The sequence below is a fragment of the Nomascus leucogenys genome, chromosome X, assembly GCF_006542625.1.
Source record: "Nomascus leucogenys isolate Asia chromosome X, Asia_NLE_v1, whole genome shotgun sequence".
NCBI classification, from domain to species: domain Eukaryota; kingdom Metazoa; phylum Chordata; class Mammalia; order Primates; family Hylobatidae; genus Nomascus; species Nomascus leucogenys.
This window is the reverse complement of record NC_044406.1, coordinates 7,470,255-7,490,110: the sequence shown is the minus strand read 5'-3', so window position 1 is coordinate 7,490,110 and position 19,856 is coordinate 7,470,255. Positions and strand designations below refer to the sequence as shown.

At 40.0% G+C, this 19,856-nt stretch overlaps 1 protein-coding gene across 1 annotated transcript; it reads left to right on the top strand.

The window, feature by feature from the left end:
- The first annotated feature begins 6,983 nt into the window (after window positions 1-6,983).
- Window positions 6,984-16,860, top strand: FAM9B (family with sequence similarity 9 member B). Its single transcript, XM_012500901.2, has 9 exons — window positions 6,984-7,259; window positions 8,005-8,121; window positions 8,614-8,734; window positions 8,914-8,945; window positions 10,700-10,799; window positions 11,642-11,750; window positions 13,129-13,227; window positions 15,501-15,600; window positions 15,706-16,860. The coding sequence occupies exons 2-8, from the start codon at window positions 8,094-8,096 to the stop codon at window positions 15,567-15,569; spliced, it is 558 nt and encodes a 185-aa protein (XP_012356355.2). The 5' UTR covers window positions 6,984-7,259; window positions 8,005-8,093; the 3' UTR covers window positions 15,570-15,600; window positions 15,706-16,860.
- The last annotated feature ends 2,996 nt before the right edge of the window (window positions 16,861-19,856 follow it).

The window sequence follows — 19,856 nt, the reverse complement described above, 5'->3', positions numbered from 1 at the left end:
ATATAGACATGTCAGAGAATTTTACATTGAAGTACATATTAGTGTCCTTTTAAATTTCACTTTTGTTAGACCATGTTCTTAATGTTGTTGAAAGTTATATTTACAAATTTATATTATTTCTCAGTTTCCTGTAAAATGTGAGCAATGCATTTTAGGAAATGGAAAAGTAGCCAACTTTCCAATAGATAACTATGAACTCCACACAACATACTTCAAATGTCAAGACAGTGTTGTATTGGACAAAAGATGGACACACGGACAGACAGAAGAAACCGAGTACACAAATGTTGTCATACAAATGTCATCAGTTGGGTTTTAGACAAAGATGAAAAGAAAAAATGGGGAAAAGACTGCCTTTTCAACAAATGATGCTGAAACAATTGAGCACTTATTTACCAAAAAAAGTTACTTCACCTAAACCTCACACCATATACAAAACTCAAAATGGATCACAGATCTAAATGTAACATGTAAAATTATAATGGAAAATCTTCATGACATGAGATTAGGCAAAGATGTCTTTGATATGACACCAAAAGTATGATCTAAAAAGAAAAAAGTAATAAATTGAACTTCACCAAAATTGAAAACTTCTGCTGTGTGAAGAAATCACAAATACAATAAAAAATGTTTGCAAATCAAATGGTCTAGAAAATATGGAATACAGTAGAGATGAAAGAGGAGGGTATTACTGCTGATGGGGGTTTCGTAAGTCAAACAATTGTGTGTGAGCTTAATGTGTGTGGGATGAAGTCTGAGATCTCCTTGCCTGAATGGGAAGCCTGTATTATAGATTGGAAGTGGGAATGGGAATGATGTTTTTAGATGACACTGATGGGTATAGCTTTTTCTTGCATGATTGTCAAATAATCATGGAGTAGAGGGGATTGAGTTAGTGTATGACCCAACCCCCTCATTTATTGCTAAGTTTATGGATGGTGACGTCTTGGTTGATATCATTTGGCTGATTAGTGTCTGAGTGTGGTCCAGTCTCAGGCTCCTACTTCTAATACAGCAGCTTCTCCATAGTATCTGTGACTTAGCCCAAAATGTACCCATAGTTACTGTTTTCAAGAGGTCTCAGCCAGACAATGGCTGTCTGGGGAGTCATTAAAACTGTTGAACTGACATTCTTTCTTCAGCATAATACTACCATATGCTGATCAATAAGGTAGGTGTTGAAAAATGATATAGTTTAGCCAAATTGTGATGGGAACACAACTTTTTCCAGTTACCCCCCTGTAGTAGGTAGAGTAATGGCCTCTCAAAGATGTCTAGATCCTAATTCCCAGAATCTGTGACAATATTAGTTTACATGGCAAAGGAGAATCAGTATTGGACATGGAACCAAGGTTGCAAATTAGCTAATCTTAAATGGGGGAAATTATTCTGGATTACCTGGGTGGGTCTAATGTGATCACAAGGGTCCTTAAAGGAAACAATGAGAACCAGAAGAGGGAATCAGTGAGCTGGCAGCATGAGAACGAATCGGCATGATGTTGCTGGCTTTAACGATGGAAATTGGGGCCATAAGCCAAGGAGTGTAGGAAGCCTCTAAAAGCTGGAAAAGGCAAGGAACTGATTCTCCTCTGGAGACTTCAGAAGGAACTGGCCCTACTGATACCTTGGATTTCGCTAAGTGAGATAAATTTGGGATTGCTAAGAGCCAGAACAGTAAGATAATCCATCTTTATTGCTTATGACACTCACTTTGTTGTAATTTGTTACAGCAGCACTGGGAAACTAATAGACTACTGCATTCATCAGAATTAACTTCTGAAGGTTTTAGAAATACTTTTTCTTTGTCTCTCTTTTTCCTTTTTTTCTCTTTGTTTCTTACATAAGCAAGAAATGCATATAGAAAAATTAGAAAATATAAATAAACAAGAATATATTATAAAATGTATCTGAAATTCCTACACCCAGGGATGCCGAGATGTATCATTCTAGTGTTTATTGTTCCATGTTTCTTCCTGTGCTGATATAGAGATAAAAGACATGCCATGCATACATCTGCATGTTTTCACCCATGCACATTCATATCCATGCACACGAATGCACGCACATGTGCACATGCCCACACACAAGCATGCACTCTTGCAAGTGTGTAAGCATTCATACACACGTACCAAAGTTAGGATCCTGGCCCCGTAATTGATTTTTAACAACGTTGGGTCTTCAGAAAACCTACATGCCCCTCATATTTTAGAGATTTGCCACCTTTAAGAATGTTTAGAAGAATGTGCCCTAGCTGCTGAAAGTACTTTCATAAGCATTTTGATCAATGATAGCGTGGATGTACTATATGTATAGCATCTCATATAACTTGGAGGACAAAGAAGTGTTCATTTACATTATGCCATCTAAGTTCTATTACTTTGTAGTCATACTTGATAAAGAGTTTTTGTTGACTTCTGAGTTCCATTCTCTGTAGTAACCTGTGATTGTGCAGGGAGACAGCACATCAGAAACTCCATCGTGTTAACAAGGAATTATGGAGACCTTCAGGGATTACATAAAGACACTAATTCACTTAAAATATACAGACCAGTGTTGTCTGCACATAATTTAGAAAGGAGCTAGCCTCTACTATACAAATCAGGAACCTGTTTTTCCAGGCCGAGAAAAAAGTTTTTTTTTTTTTTAAACTAGCAGGCCAGAATGCTGTACCAACGTCTCTCTGGGAGGCCCAGGCAATTATTTGCAACCTTGTCTTTCATTAGCATAGTGCAGAGCATTTAGGACTCATAAAAATACCACTTAGCAGAATGATGCAAGTTCAAGTACTCTGTGAGTTGTGGCTTTTTCGTTATTATTTTTCTGTTTTAAAGATAAAAAGCTACATTAATTTCCATTTTGTTGGATCCAATATGGTCAGTGTACACTGATTGCTCCATATTATACAGATACCTGCTAAACTGTTCTGGACCTTCAGATGTAGTTTAATGGGGAATATGACTTCCCAGATAACTGCAATATAAGGCAAATTTCCCATGACAGATAAAAGCTCTAAATGGGTTGCAAAGAGAAAGAGTGTCTCACATATTTAAAAGCACTTGGTGAACGGCTACATTAAAGAGGAAACATTTAGGATAGGTTTGAAATTCTGATAGGATTTGTCTGCCTAGGAAGGAACATTAATAATATCAGAGGTATGTGGGGTAAAGTTTGGTTTTCCTGGAGAGCAGTCAAATAAAAGGAGAACCATGTGACAAAACTGAAACGTGTTTGAAGTCCTAATCTAGAGGTCTTTGGAGGTTGGCATTTGGAAAATGCTAACCTACCTTTGTTCCGGTTTGCAACATTTGTGCTTTGTGAAGAGCTCGACTTTGTGTCTGATACGGTTTGGCTCTGCTTCCCCACCTAAGTCTCATGTCAAATTGTAATCCTCATGTTGGAGGAGGGGCCTGGTGGGAGGTGATTGGATCCTGGGGTCAGACTTCCCCCTTGCTGTTTTTGTGATAGTGAGTTCTCACGAGATCTGGTTGTTTAAAAGTGTGTAGCACCAGGCCGGGCGCGGTGGCTCACGCTTGTAATCCCAGCACTTTGGGAGGCCGAGGCGGGCGGATCACGAGGTCAGGAGATCGAGGCCATGGTGAAACCCCGTCTCTACTAAAAATACAAAAAATTAGCCGGGCGTGGTGGCGGGCACCTGTAGTCCCAGCTACTCGGAGAGGCTGAGGCAGGAGAATGGCGTGAACCCGGGAGGCAGAGCTTGCAGTGAGCCGAGATTGCGCCACTACACTCCAGCCTGGGCGACAGAGCGAGACTCCGTCTCAAATAAAAAAAAAAAAAAAAAAAAAAAAAAGTGTGTAGCACCTTCCCCTTCACTCTCTTACTCCTGCTCCGCCATGTGAAGATGTTACCTGCTTCCCCTTCACCTTCCACCATAATTGTAAGTTTCCTGGGGCCTCCCCAGCCAAGCTTGCTGTACAGCCTGTGGAACTGTGAGTCAGTTAAACCTCTTGTCTTCATAAATTACCCAGTCTTGGTTCTTTATAGCCATTTGAGAATGGACTAATACAGTGTCCAAGCCACTCATTAGTCTGGTACATCATTTTCCCTGACCCCCTTCCTCCTGGACCAGGTCACAACATCTTTATGCCTCTGTTTTTCTGTATCTGGATATAATAATTTCTTTTAAATTATATTTTAATTTAATTTCCCTATAATCTAATTCCTTAATACATTTAGATTGTTTTAATAAAACAAATGCTAGTTTGCACACAAAGATACATGAAATGTTAAAGCATGATACAAATATTCTTATTGGGAAAGTATTCATATCAAAGGAATATAAAACATAGAAAATATAAAGAAAATCTTTCTGAGATTTTGAATTTAGCCTTCTCAGATTCCTACTAACTGCAACCAGATTTAGGCTCCCTTTATACCAAAACCAAACAAACTAACAAGAAAAGACAATACGAAAGAAAGATAGAATTTTGAAGCACTCAGCCTTCAAGGAGACATTGTTAAAGTTTCATTTCAAGAACTGTGAAGAAAAGTAAAAGGAGTTTATGTTATTTAATCTGTAGAAAAGTAGCTGAGGTATTCAGTACAATATCATGGGCCAAGACTCAACTCATTCTCTGAGTGTGCATAGCTTCTAGGGCAGGAATTCAAAATGATCTAGAACTTAAAACAGCCTGAAACAGCTCTAAGGTGGTTTTTCCAGTGCTCTGGGCAACAGTTTCCAGACCACAGCTCCCTTTCTCTCCTCTCAAATACGACACTATTATGCTTTAATGCACCAGAATGGAACATTACCTTCCATGCTTTACTCATACTGAATGTGAAAAATATATCATGTGAACATTTATTTTAAGTTATGAAGATACTTTGAAGATCATTTAGTGCTGGCTTTCATATTAAACAAACAAACAAACAAAAAACCAGGCCAGGCACAGTGGTTCATGCCTGTAATCCCAGCACTTTGGCAGGCCGAGGCAGACAGATCACTTGAGGTCAGGAGTTCGAGACCAGCCTGGCCAACATAGTGAAGCCCCGTCTCTACTGAAAATACAAAATTAGCCTGGCTTGGTGGCGGGCGCCTGTAATCCCAGCTACTCTGGAGGCAGAGGCAGGAGAATCTCTTGAACTCAGGAAGCGGAGGCTGCAGTGAGCCGAGATCCCGCCACTGCACTCCAGCCTGGGCAACAAGAGCAAAACTCCATTTCAAAAAAACAACAAACATCACACACACACACACACATTTACATGCAGGTATGTACAGACACAACAACAACAAGAAAACTTTTCTCCTATTTGCTAATGTAAGTCTTTCTAATTTTTTAATCTTTTGGGAAACTGTAGGTAGAATAGAAGATAGTAACGGCCAAGGAAGTACTATAGGATGTGGTGAGGGTTCATTGGTTGAAAGTGAAAGAAAATGCTCACTCTACTGCCAAGAGAGCAATTTCAGATACTATGCCTGTGTCCCAGACAAGACATTTGTATTTGGTCTCTCCTGGACAGACAGAGCTTAAACTCTCATATCACTGTTCATTTTCATTGATTGTTTTACTTTTATTTTCTACGGTTCTGGGTTTAGGTGTGTTGATGCTGTGTTAAGCACAAAATGATTTGTGTGAGATTGTCAGAGTAGATTGTGCCCTTCTCTTGTTCAGTGTACTCTGCCTTTAGTTTATTCATTTATTTTTTGCATTATTTTACATTTGTGAGATATCAATTCTCAGATCCATATTTTCCGTTTCTTCATATTTTTCTGATATGTACTTTTTGTATCATTTTGTTTAATTCCATTCTTACATACAGCATATACTTAGGTTTTTATTTTGATCCAAGTTGGAAGTCATTTCCTTTAGAATGCGAGTTTATCTCATTCATATTTCTTGCTCAACAGATTCACTTGGTCTTAATTCTGTTCCTTTATGTTATGTTATAGTCTCTGTAGTATTTTCTTTATTTTCCAACTTTTACTACAGGATTTGTATGCTTTGTGTGTGCTCTTTTTGGTTATATAGGTATTTAAGGCTGTGGATTAGTTTTCCTGATGACTGCCTTTATAATTTCAATAATATAATGAAACTCTATATGTTGATTTACAAACTTTAGGCAATATTTATTCACTCCCAACTCCAAAACAACTCTCTCCCTATTACAGGGGACTGGAGGTGGGAAAAAGCTGAGTTAATGATAAGTATTAAGGCATTAATTTGTGGGTGAAGGTTGTGGCATATGTCTGGATAAGTCTGGAGTATGAAGGTTTGTGGGCAAGTCTGGGGCATGGGGATGAGAAAGAAAAGTAGTGAGGAAACAAAAAAGGTTATGGGCTGGGCATGGTGGCTCACGCCTGTAATCCCAGCACTTTGGGAGGCCAAGGCATGCGGATCAACTGAGGTCAGGAGTTCGAGACTAGCCTGGACAACATGGTGAAACCCTGTCTCTACCAAATATGCAATAATAATAATAATAATAATAACAGGGCGTGGTGTCGGGCTCCTGTAATCCCAGCTCCTCGGGAGGCTGAGGCAGGAGAATCGCTTGAACCTGGGAAGCGGAGATTGCAGTGAGCTGAGATCTTGCCACTGCACTCCAGCCTGGGCGATAGAGCGAGACTCAGTCTCAAAAACAAACAAAAACGATAAAAGCACAATCCATTGATTAAAAAGGACGAAGCTGGGCATGCTGGAAGCACACAGGGCATGGGAGGGAGCCTGGGCTCCACCCACAGGGTGATGGACATTCTAGCCAAAGGGGCAGGGGTGGCTGGAACAAGCCCCAGGGCGAGGTTCTAGGTCCTGTCCACTTGGCCTCCATCCCAAGTCCTTGTGTCCCTCCCCAGGAGGAGAAGCTGAAAGATTGTGGGGACAGAGGCCTCAAAGGGCCACCCCCACCCCAGTCCACAGCAACCACGGGCTGTCACTTAGGGGAAGGGGGAGGGCGTGCCAGCAGGGGGCCTGGCCCCACACAGCCCGTCACACGCATGTGCACTGAGCCGACCAATCAGCGAGGAGCGCAGGAAGTCCTACCTGCAGCTCTCACGAGAACTGAGGACCCGTTTTCTTTTCTTTTCTTTTCTTTTTTTTTTTGTTTGTTTGTTTTTTGAGACGAAGTCTGGCTCTTGCCGCCTAGGCTGCAGTGCAGTGGCGAGATCTGGGCTCGCTGCAACCTCCACCTCCCGGGTTCAAGCAATTCTCCTGCCTCAGCCTCCTGAGAGGACCCGTTTTCTAAGAGATCGTAGTGGTGTCGTTGTCTTTAGGTTCTTTGAGGGCACCACATCAGGGGTCCCTCAGGTGAAGCACTCACGGTGGGGAGGCGGGAACGCAGGCACGAGGCCCTCTGGGAACCAGGGTGTGAAGCGCTGGGCAGCCCGCTGACCTGTGAGGAAATGGCCCTGGCGTCGTCGCCTGGGGCCTGGGTCAGGGCAAGGCCCTGAGGGTGGGCTGGGGTGAGCCAGGGCAGGGAGGGAGCTGGAGCTGCCTGGGTGATCCCTAGGGCCCGGGAGGGTCCTGGGGGCTTGTGCGTGTGTTGAGGGGAGGGGCCGAAGGTGGGGAGAAGTGGGGGTGGGGCGGGGGTGTTGTGGGCGACAGTCTGAGTGGGGCCCTCCTGCCCGGCCGCCTGTCAGGACAGGACACTTGGGGTCACCGGGGGTCCCCTGTGCGTCCAGGCAGGCGAGTGGCAGTGCAGCCCCTGACATTCCCCTGGAGGTGGCTGGGGAGATCCTGTGTCACCCAGCGGCCTTCCCAGCCACATGGGGTCCCTGGGTGACTCAGAGGTAGGGCTGAGTTCTGTCCCAAAGTCGTGGCGAGGATCCCGCAGAGGCCGTGGAGTTCAGGTGTGAGGGGCAGCTGTGAGCTTTGCAGCCAGCCCCAGGGACGGGCTGGACGGGCCAGGACAGGAGGGGACACTGGCATCTTTTCCGTCCCCTCCTGCTCCAGGGCGGACCAGTCCCACCCGTCTTGAACCTGTGATCCCAATGGCTTTCCTTTCCGATGTCAGGTTTCCTTAGCTTCCTTAGTGTGTCTTTGCGCTCACCAGGTTCATGGATCGCCTCTAGCTTCCCAGGACAGCCAGCCACGGATCCTGTGGGCAGGAGGGCTGCCAAGGCCCAGCTGAAGGCTCAATTTATGGCGGCCCGGGGGAAGAAGCATGCAGGTAAATACAGCCCAAGGGGACCCGGAGGAAGGTGCACGCCCAAGAGGACGGTCTGGCTGCTTTCTGTGCTAGGGGCCCAGGGGCAGCCCGAGGCCCCAGGCCCCTTTGTGGCTCTGGAGTCCGTTGTGCACGTGCTAAGATGCACCAGGTTTTCAAAGCAGGCTCAAGGGCCTTAGGCTTCCGGTGGAAGGCTCCCCCTCATAGCAGCGTTACAGATGCTCTCAGAGCAGCTCTTCTCCATGGGTGCAGTCCTGACATCCAAGGGGTCTGACCTGTAGTACGTTGTTTACTAGAATTTGAACCCGAAGGGCTTCCAAAGTCCCTCGATAAAATGGTCAGGAGCCGGTGATAACATGTATACCTCTGCTTTAAAGCTTTAATTGGCAGAGAGCAAAAAAAAAAAAAAGTCTACAACTAGTACATTTCTCCACAAAAAATGTCCACAGCAGCATCTTCCTCTAAAAAAGGTTTGTCTTTTAAATTTTAATGCAGGAAAGGATCCAGTCAGTGATGAATGTGAGGAAAGAAACCGTTTTACAGAAACAAGGGAGGAAGATGTAACTGATGAGCATGGGGAAGGAGAACCTTTTGCTGAAACAGATGAGCACACAGGGTAAATTGTTTAAGTCACTTTTGCCTGTCGGATAGGGTCTTTTAGGAAAAGTCAGCTTTGGACCATGTCATCACTGTTCTATTCTATGCAGAACATTTCACATAAGACATTTCTTTTCCCAACAAACATGGCATTTTGTGTAGTATTTTGTGAAAATTTTGATGTGACTTTTTTTACAGGGCTAATACCAAGAAGCCAGAAGATACTGCAGGTATGTTTTAGGAGTAGTTTATGAAAATTGTTTTCAGTCATACAACTCTTGCAGTAAGTTATATGAATTAGTGGACGACAAGACTGTCTTAAATGGCTTCTCATATGTAGCATTTAACATACATATTTAATGTAATCTATTTGATAAGTTTTTCTTACCTTTTTGATTGTTGATGTGGAATGTGAGAATGCTTCTAATAATGGTGAAGAGAGATGGATGGCTTTTCTTTCATACATGTGGAAATTTAATTGTTTGGAGAAAATTAGAGGACATTGGAGGAGAAACAGCTCTATTCGTTCCTTTTAGTGTACACACATTAAGTCATATATCAGTGGTTTTTTTTAGCTTTTACTTTAAGTTTGGGGGTACATGTGCAGGTTTGTTATATAGATAAATTGCATGTCACAGGGTTTTGGTATACAGATTATTTTGTCACCCAGTTTATAAGCATAGTACCTGATGGGTGGTTTTTGATCCTCACCCTCCTCCTACCCTCCACCCTCAAGTAGGCCCAGGTGTCTGTTGTTCACGTCTTACTGTCCGTATGTACTCAGAGTTTTTAATATGAGTTTTTCATGTTCCTAATTTAGCTGTTCTATTGTCACAGCTTTCTGATTTTGTTTTCTTTAAAGTACAAGAGAAAATTGAATTTTCTAAAATCACTTTCTATTATTATTCCAGTAATAAACTGTGTAGTAGAAAAGGACGACTTTTCTACCTAGTGAGAAACATGTAATTGGATCCAAAAACTCATAAACTTTATATTGTTGTGTGAAATATTAGTTACACTGTTATAGGACCATATTTTCAAAAAAGTTTGAGAAAATTTCTGTAGAGATGATGGAGACAATACTCTTATTTTTAAAAAGCTCAATTCAGTTTTCAGCTGTTCTCCAGCGATGATTCATACAAGCAGTATATTTGGAAAGCTTGGTGACAAAGTGCTGGTTTTGTGAGCTGCCTAATACATTGGGCGTTATAGATGGAGACTGTATGTAAAAAATATTTGCATTGTGGTACAAATCTTTTATGATTGCTGAAAATTATTCTTAGCAATTGATGGTAGATCTCTGATGTGAAACCATGTTTAGGAAAGCATTCCTTGCAGTATTACAGTTTTCTGAAACACAGCACTATGGGTACAAATGTCCCATAAAAAGCTCCAAGAAAATATTTCAAAAGTGTTTTTGAATGTATTTCTTTACCTAAACCTAAGTTTTTATACTCATGGCCATTGCTTCTTTTATTAAAATACAGTTAATAGCATCAATCACTAGATTGCTTAAAAATGCTTTTCTTACTGTGTATTATTTCTACCCTTTTGATGGTTTTATTATATAAGATACTTTTTTGTGTGCTTTACATAATGAATCGTGCAGTATTTCATGGAAACATCTCCTTTGAATTGTAGGACATTTTATAAATGTAGAAATTAAAGTCTGTGCTTATAACTCTTTCTGCACATTTAAAAAATAGAGACTTTTAATTATTTGCTTTTTTTCATCATCTGTCAATTAAGTGATTTTCAGTTATACCAATTGGAATTGAAATACGAATGTTAATACCTGAAAGGTTTTACAGAAAATAAGTGAGTAAATCTTGCTTTTTGAAATGATCTTTGAATTTTATATTTTAAATATCCTTCGGATATTGCTGAACCATAATGTCCCATATTGATGTCAGTATATGCAAAGAAACCACTTTTCAACATTAACTTTTAATCCATTTTCATTTACTATCTAACTGACATTAAGAGGATCTTACTGCAAAAAGAAAAAGGATGAAAATGGATAAAGCTTGCAGCAAAACAAAGAACAAAAGTAAACATGCTTTGAGAAAAAAACAACTTAAAAGGTATGACTGTTGGCTTTTTTGCATAATGATATTTATATCATTTCTTTGTATTTGTTGGTGCAAATAATTTCAAAAACTATCCTGTACATATTGGCGTCTCTAGTGAACAACATATTTTACTTGATTGTTCTCTAAGCAGGTAAGTTTCTTTAGTTTTATAACCTCAGTTTAACAGAATTAAGAGATATTACCTAGAAGCCAATGAAGATGACCTCTTTTTGCCTTCCAGATAAAAATAGTCTTCCTGTGAAATTAATGTTTATCCATTTCTAGAAATGTGGTAGCTGCATATAAGATAAATGTTCTCAATGTTTAAGTCTGCAGATCCTTAATGATGCTCAATTATGTAGAAAGGGACAACCTTATGTTATAAATAGGTTATCTGTTTTAGTTAAATTGTTTTCACTATTTCTTTTACAAAATCATTGGTGTGCCAAAGTGGAGAAATAGTTAAGTATTTCTTTTGGGAAATCTTACAGGATGAATGGCTATGATATTCTTGAACCTACTTATGAGAGCCCATATGTTATTCAGTAAGAGGAAATGGAAAGTAAACTGCTCTTGGAGAAAATGAATGTTTCTGGGAAAGTTATAGTGCAGTAAACCCTCCTTTGTCTTCAGCAGGTAAAGAATGTAAGATAGCTGCTCTAGTAGTCAGGAAGGAAGGAATCCTTTCAAAATGAGAGTAACTCATTTCACCTTTTTCCAAAAAGAAGATTTCAGCTGCTGTTACTCCCTTGCTACTTTATAGTATAAATTACGTCAAGTCAGTTTGGGTTTGAATAGGATTAATTTTTCATCTCTCTATGACGTATGACCGTGTTACTTATTATGTGTTACAGGCAGAAACGTGATTATATACATTCTCTGAAGTTGCTAAATGTCCTTGAAGAATACATCAGAGACGAGCAGAAAGAGGAAGACGAAGAAGAGGGAGAAGAAGAACTAATTGTTGGTATCAGGCTTAGCTTTGTGTATAACCTGTTGTATCAGTGTCTCAGGTGGTAATAGTTCATGCAGAAATCCAGCAAAGAAGGAAGAGCACATGAGCCCAGAGAGGGGGGCCCGTTAGTGAACTAATAGACTAGGGGAATATAATTGCCACGCAGCATTAGGGGTCCAACTGAAGTCAGCATCATAACGATGAAGAAGTTAAAGTGAGCCCAGTTGGCATATTTGTGCAAGCGCAGCTGTAGTGTTGGAATTCCCTGGGTCGGAGTGTAGCCGAGCAGATTGATAGAGGGAGAGTTGGGCAGGGAATAGATGCAGGGATGGGGATATGATGACTGGCTGTGGAATTTCAGCTGGGACTGAGTTACCTGAGCACATGGGGGTGGGCAATGGGCAGTAAAAAGTGCTCCATTCAGTGGGTGTCAGGTCCCAACAGACTCCTGAGCTGTAGTACTGAAGTGAGTGACCTACAATGGCAGGGAGGTAGTGGCTGTATGTTGGGAAGATGGAGAAACAGCTGAGTACAGTGGTCAAGGGCTGGGACTATGCATCCACACTGCTTGGGATCCAACTCCAGCTTGACCATTGCTAGCTCAGAAACCACGGAAAAATTATTTATCTCTGTGCTAGCTCAGAAACCGTGAGCAAATTATTTATCTCAGCTTGACCATTGCTAGCTCGGAAACCATGGGCAAATTATCTTATTTACGAAAGGAGACATGGTAAGAGTACCTACGTCAGAGTTGTTTGGAGGATCAAAGGGTTTCTGTGTAACGGATTTATTTAAGTCTTTCAGGATGTGATCTGACCCATGGTTGCTCTTTATCATTGCTATTATTAATATTACATAGGTGTTGAAGTCATTGGGAATGACAAAATCTAGGGGATGACTGTGTGAGTGAGTGCCACGTAGAGGAGAGGAGAACACTGTTGTTGGAGATTAGGTCGAGGTGCAGAAAGGCAATCATTATTGGAAGATTCATCTATGTGCATATTGAAATGACCAAGATTTAATACGTGCTTAAAATCTTAGAAAGAATGTTTCTTAGTTAATTTCTGTATAGATCTTACCTATCTGTGGTCAACAAATTATAGGAAGGTTCATCAAATACATTGGAAATCAAGAATTAGGACATACGTGTTGAACATGTAAAAGTAAGGAAATTCTTTACTTAATGACTGATAAAAAAGGTTAATACATCATTTTAGCATGTGATTGGTGAACACAATTGTTTAAAATTGGTCCTAAATGTTGTCTAAAAGAAAGTGTTCAGAAGTATCGATTTAAAGAGTATTCCTTTAAAGCTAATGCAGAATTATGTTTTGTAAGTATTAAAATTTACCCAATTTTTATCACTATTTTGTTTTGGGATTCTAGAAAATATTTCAAGAACAACAGAAGAGGTGGCAACAATATAGAAGTATTAGGAGAGAGAGGCTGAAAGAGATGAAGCTGCTACGTGACCACTTCTTAAAGGTCTGTTCTGTTTGGTAACATAATACATTATAAAATACAACATGTGCATAATAGAAGACAGTCTGCTTGTTTCTGAATGTATGGAAAGACATTTGATTATACATTTTAAATTACTTAGCATTTTCACTTTGAATGTATTGTTCCAGTTATAATTGGTAAATGTATTTTTAGGATTCATGAATAGTTTGTGGGAGTTATTTAGAACAGAAAAAGGTAAATTGGAAATTTTGCCTAGAAATACACATCTTATGTATAAAATTGACACTTTATTAACACATTAACCTATTTATGCTGGAGGTTGCAAATTTTCTTTGTGTGGGAAAAATCGGACCTTGGCCATGACCTTGAGCAGTAGGATATATATGATTCCCACAAGCTTAGCGTTCCAATAATGGAACACTAAGCATAAATGGGTTTTAATGAAGATTTTATTTTCAGTTTTCAGGACATCAATGACAAATCTATGGTGAAAGGCAAGAAGTCCATAAATCCTTTCTGGATGACTTTTTTACTTGTGTTGTTTCAAGAGTTTTAGTTAAATAGGAAGTAGGCAAGCGTAACTACTGTGTGTCTCTTTTATTTCTTGCTGAAATACAGGAGTGTTTTATGGCATATTCACTTACAAAATTATTAGTAATGGTTTTAGATGACAATTTGTAATCATAAGAGATGGTTCGGATGTATAACAGAATGGGAAAGCCAGCAGATTATTAACACGTGAATTGCGAATTATCTGCTGTCGTACAGCACATTAGCAAATTATCATTAGACAATGACCTCTTCTTCATGTAGATGTAGATAATTTAGGAAGCAATGGAATCCTTTTTTGGGAGATCTGGTATTCTTTTTAATAACCTTGGAAAAGACGTGTTCATATATCACTCCTCTACACTAACTGAGATGTGTTAAATAAACTGGGAAAAGAGTTTGAAAATAAAATTTTCAAGCAGCTTGAGGATTATCTATACACAAACAGTTATTTAAATAGAAGTTACAAGTAGAGAACACGTTGCTATAATGTTCCCCAGATACCATTTATTAATTGGTATGAACTTGAGACTAGAAGTTTTCCCGTCAGTATTAATGTTTCATGTTACCACTTAGGGTAGGAACTTTGCTATCATCTTGGACTCAGAATTCTGAGTCCACTATCCTTCCCATATAGTTATCACGAGACAAGTTTTACCTCTGCAATGGTCCTTTAATTTCTTTCTTTAAATTCCCACTGTGGCTACCCTAGTCCAAGACCTCATTCTTCCTTGCTTGTACTATTAAACTCTTTTCTGAGTTCTCTCTTCTCTTCTGAGCCATCCTTCATTGATTGGCAATATTATCTTTCTAAAACCCTTCTCTTCCTAAAATGCTTCCCAGCCCATCCGTCTTCCCAGCCTGTCAGTGACGCCCCGTCTCAGTTCTTAGATATTCAGAGACTCTCCCCTTTACATGACCCCCTCTTAGGCTTGTTTTGCCGCCCTCTGTCTTTCCTCCCACTTCTCCAGGTTGACCGCCTTCCCTGAAGGAACTCACCGTTACTCCCATGCTTTGCTCATGCTCTTCCCTCACAATGCTTTTACAATCTTTTTTTGACTGATTGAAACCTTTTGCCAACTAAATCAACATCAGTCTCCATTTTTGGCTACATGTCCGAGTGAGTTGCCCTTCCATAGCAGTTACACAAGTTTTGTATTACTTTTTTTTTATTTGTGCATTTGCTCATGTCACAGAAATACGGAAGATTGTGTATTCATTTTTTACATCTTCCTCAGCATTAACATACAACATTTTAGGGAGTAGGAACTGTTGAACTATTTGTTGAGTAAAGAGTATATATTTAAAACACAGTTACGTTTTCTCTAACTTGATGAGGTCATATCACTGACCATTTTATCCCTTCAATGGAAACCATGTTATGTAGGCTATTGCTGATAATACATGGATCACTACCTGCTGAAAAAAAATATAGTATTTCATGATATAAGCCTGCCCGTCTTTTTCTGTCTTTGCTGCATCTTGACCTTAAGATGTTCTTCAACCCATTTTATTTGTACATAACTGTTGGACCTGCTAAAATAATATGTCACTGAAATCTGGCATTAAAAAATGTAAGTGAGTATTTGGAGCTCCATGTATTGATTATAGTTTTTTCTATTTGAAATGAATAACCAGCATCTTTTGAATATTAAAAGCTGTTTCCTTTTGACATTTAATTAACCCTGTTTAAAATGCGAGATGTAAAGTGGTGGTTTGTCAGTAAACTAGACTTTTTCTTGTAGGCTCTTGAGGACTTTGAAGACCAGTGGGACAGAGTTTTTTCCGATGAAGACAGTGAACTTGATAACTAGACATGTTTTTAAATAAAATCATGTCAGAACTGTAAGTAGTGCATATTTAATATTAAAAACTCAGGATTGATGTAGCACTGGAATATTTTATTTGCAGAAATGTGTATCACAGTTACTTAAATTTTTTTTGAAACAGCTTTTGGAAGAGTTGACACTTACCCAGTTGTCTCTTCAACCTCTGTTATTCTGATGACTGAAGAAAGAACTTGAACCTATGTTATATGATACAAACACAGCTTGAGTACAGCAAACTACATGACAGTGTTTTGATAATCCTTGTATAAATCGGTATAGCTCCTCTGTCATTTCTCTGTTAAATGCCAGACCTCGTTTCTATGATCTGTTGAATGAATCCTAGACACTTCTGGGAGAAGGCATCAATTGCACAGTTATGTTTATGGTCAATTAAATTTTAACATTAAAGATAATTTAGATTTTGGTTCACCTCTGTGGATCTGTATCAGTTCCAAAAATGTAGAAAGCACGGGCATAGAAAAGTACATTTTTCTCTAATAAAAGAAGACACCAAGCCTGCCGGGTGTGGTGGCTCATGCCTGTAATTCCAGCACTTTGGGAGGCCGAGGCGGGTGGATCACTTGAGGTCAGGAGTTTGAGACCAGCCTGAACAACATGATGAAACCCCATCTCTACTAAAAATACCAAAATTACCCGGGCGTGGTGGCGCGCACCTGTAGTTCCAGCTACTCAGGAGGCTGAGGCAGGAGGATCTCTTGAACCTGGGAGTTGGAGGTTGCAGTGAGCCAAGATTGTGCCACTGCACTCCAGCCTGGGGGACAGAACAAGACTCTGCCTCAGAAAACAAGAAGAAGAAGACAAAAGCTATCTTATCTGTGCATTCTTTTGTATTTACTCATTAGGATAAAGAGGCAATTCCAGTGAAAGTAGGACTTCAAAAAATAGATATACTCTATGGCCGTATCAAAATTATTAAAAGCACCTTACTGTCTGTGTTCTTGAAAAAAAACTATACTACTGTAAATGATTAAGGCAACTGAGCAAGATATATTGATGTCAGTGCTGAGCCACTGGCTGGTTTGTGGGTATGTCATTTCCACAGACATCAAAATGCCATTTAGTTTGTTTTGGTCCATCATTCAATGATACCTCCCCTTAGCATTGAATGAAAGCATTTTGTTAACATTTATGTATGCTTACAATTATTTCACATCTGTGGCAAGGTAAATTATGTAGAGTGCTTTGTTTATCCAGTTTAATATTCATGGATTATGTAGAAGTTTAAGTATATGTGCATCTAAAAACTTAAATGATGAATTCGCCTGCCTTTCCTTTTTTTAATGTGCAGTTTTCACATGTAACAACGTATAACAACACGTAAAAAGATTTTTTGCATGTAACAACATGTTAAAAAGATGTACATGTTTTTACATGTAAAACAATTTTACATGTAACAACATGTAAAAAAAGAAATGTTCATTTGGAAACACTATTTAGTAAATATGAAATTCAGAATATATATGGAGTAAGTGAAGTAAATGTATTCTTTTGCCAAGTTTCTGAAATTCCATTCATGAATCCTTCAAAACACAATACTCCCATTGGAAGGAGAGGAGTGACTTCCTCTCATTTTTCCTTGTGCTATTTATGTTAATTGGCCCCTATATACCACTCATCTTTTCTAGGTTTTCCAAGTTTAAGAAAAAAAACAAGTTCATTCAGATTGTGTTTTTCTGCCTGCAGTCACGTATACAGCAATAAGTGAGTCCCTGTGGGGAGCATTTAATTCCTAAAGTTTGCATTTTCATAAAGGATTTTCCTTTTACCCAAAGCGTGTGTTGGTACTACTAAGTACTAGTAAGTACTACTTCAAGTTTCTAAAAAGATCCTTATTTGAGATCTCTTTCAGTAGTTACAGAGCCAAAATAAGCACCGCAGAGGTCCATGTGTGAGTTCTGTTGTACATCCTGGGTTATCTGACTACTATTTACTCTATAGTGGAAGGACAAGAAAGAGGCCACAATGTACTTAATGATGGAACAGTTGATATTTATGCCACCCCTTACTACCTCAAATGAGTAACTGTGTACTTGAAGTCATATTATTTTTAGAGACCAGGTGTCGCTCTGGCACAGCCAGAATGCAGTGGTATGATCATAGCTCATTGCAACCTTGACCTTCTGGGCTCAAGTGATCCTCTCATCTCAGCCTTCAGAGTGGCTGGTACCATAGGTGTGTGCACCACACCCAACTTGTATATATCTATAATCTATAATATAGATTATAGATATCTATAGCATAATTATATAATACATAATAATACAAATTATATATATATACACACACACACACATTTTTTCTTTCTAGAGATGAAGCCTCCCTGCATTGTCCAGGCCAGTCTCAAATTCCTGCCCTCCAGTGATCCTCCTGCCTTGGCCTCCCAAATTGCTGGGATTGTAGGCATGAGCCACTGATCCTGGCTGCGTTATCTCACTCCTATGTGGCATCTAAAACAGTTGAACTCGCAGAATCAGAGAATAGAATAGTGGTTTCCAGGAGCTGGGGGAGGTGGAAGGTTGGGGAGATGTTGGCCAAAGGGTACAAGATTTCAGTTCGACAGGAGGAGTAAGTTCAAGAGCTCTATTGTAAAACACTGTGACAACAGCTAATGATAATATTGTATTTTTAAGGATTGCTAAGAGGGTAGATTTTAAGAGTTCTCACCACAGAGAAAATTATACTTAGGTGAAGTAATGCAAACGTCAACTAGCTTGATGTAGCTATTTCACAATATATACATACTTTAAAGCAACCTATTGTAGACAGTATATACCATTTAAGTTTGTCAATTAAAATAAGTTAGTGAAATGTTTATAATTAAAAATAAAAACATACACTTATTGCCCTGCAGTTCTGTAGTTTCATGTAAAGTCTGGACTGGACTGAGTGCCTTTGGGTTAACATTCCAGATGGCAGTGGGGGCAGTGTCCTTTCTGAGGGTTGTAGGGGAGGAGGTGTTTTCTTGCGTTTTTCAGATTCTGAAAGCTCCCTCCATTCCTTATCTCATGGCCTCTTTCTTCGTCTTAAAAGCCAGCATTTTTGGGGTCAGATCCTTCTCATGTGGCTGTCTTTCTGGTTCCTTTCTCCTGCCTCTCTCACACTTAGAAAGACCCTTGGGATTCCACTGGACTACCCCAGAGATAACCCAAGATAATATCCATGTTTCAGGTCAGCTGATTGGTACCTGTCATTAGCACCTTCCAACTCATTTCCTCCCTTGCCTTGTCATCTCACATGTTCACAGGTTCCAGGGATGAGTTCCTGGACATCTTTGGAGGGTCCTTATTTTGCCTACCAAATACACCCTTTCTTTAAATGCACCTCATCTTAAAAATGGCATTGTTTTAGGCAGGCACAGTAGCTCATGCCTATAATCCCAGCACTTTGGGAGGCCAAGGTGGGAGAATCACTTGAGGCCAGGAGTTTGAGACCACCCTGGCCAGCACAGCAAGATCCCATCTCTACAAAATAATTTTTTAAATGGCACCATTATAAAGAGAGAGGTAGGATGGATTCCATCCTGATCTCAGCACTTGTTCAAAGGTGTTGACTTGCATAAACTGAAAAGCCACAGTAACAATAAAAAGCTCATCCCTTGCTACTCCTAAGGAGAAACGCTGGCTCCCATAAGCAAATGATGTGACTGTAAGTCTTTGTGTATGTGTCCGTGGGCTGGGGAACAGGTTTGTTGAGTTAATGGAGGCTTTGAATTCTGTACTGCCTTCCACCTGGCTGCAAATTGTATACAGTAGTTCAAAGGATCCTCTCACTTCAGGCCTCCTGAATACCTGGGAATACAGGCGTGTGCCACCATGCTGGCTAATTTTTTTGTGTGTTTTGTAAAGACATGGTCTCAGTGTGTTGCCCAGGCTGGTCTTAAACTCCTGGCCTCAAGTGATCCTCCTGCCTCAGCCTCCCAAAATGCTGGGATTACAGGCATGAGCCACTGCATCCAGCTGACCTATGTGCTTTGTTTTTTATTTTATTATTTCATTTTATTTTTATTTTATTTTTTGAGGCAGGGTCTTGCTCTGTCACCCAGGCTGGAGGGCAGTGGCACAATCATAGCTCACTGCAACCTCTGCCCCCTGGCCTCAAGTGATCCTCCCGTCTCTGCCTCATGAGTAGCTAGGACCACAGGCACGTGTCACCATGACCAGCTAATGTCTGTGTTTTTAGTAGAGAAGGGGTTTTGCCATGTTGAAATAGACTCTCTTTATTGAAAACATAGTCTGTCTATTCCTGAGTACA

Excerpts from the sequence above, each read along its gene's own strand:
- FAM9B (XM_012500901.2), top strand. The coding sequence starts at position 8,094 with ATGGCGGCCCGGGGGAAGAAGCATGCAG. Across the intron at positions 8,946-10,699 it reads GAAGCCAGAAGATACTGCAG|AGGATCTTACTGCAAAAAGA; the intron begins GTATGTTTTAGG and ends ACTGACATTAAG. Across the intron at positions 13,228-15,500 it reads TACGTGACCACTTCTTAAAG|GCTCTTGAGGACTTTGAAGA; the intron begins GTCTGTTCTGTT and ends TTTTTCTTGTAG.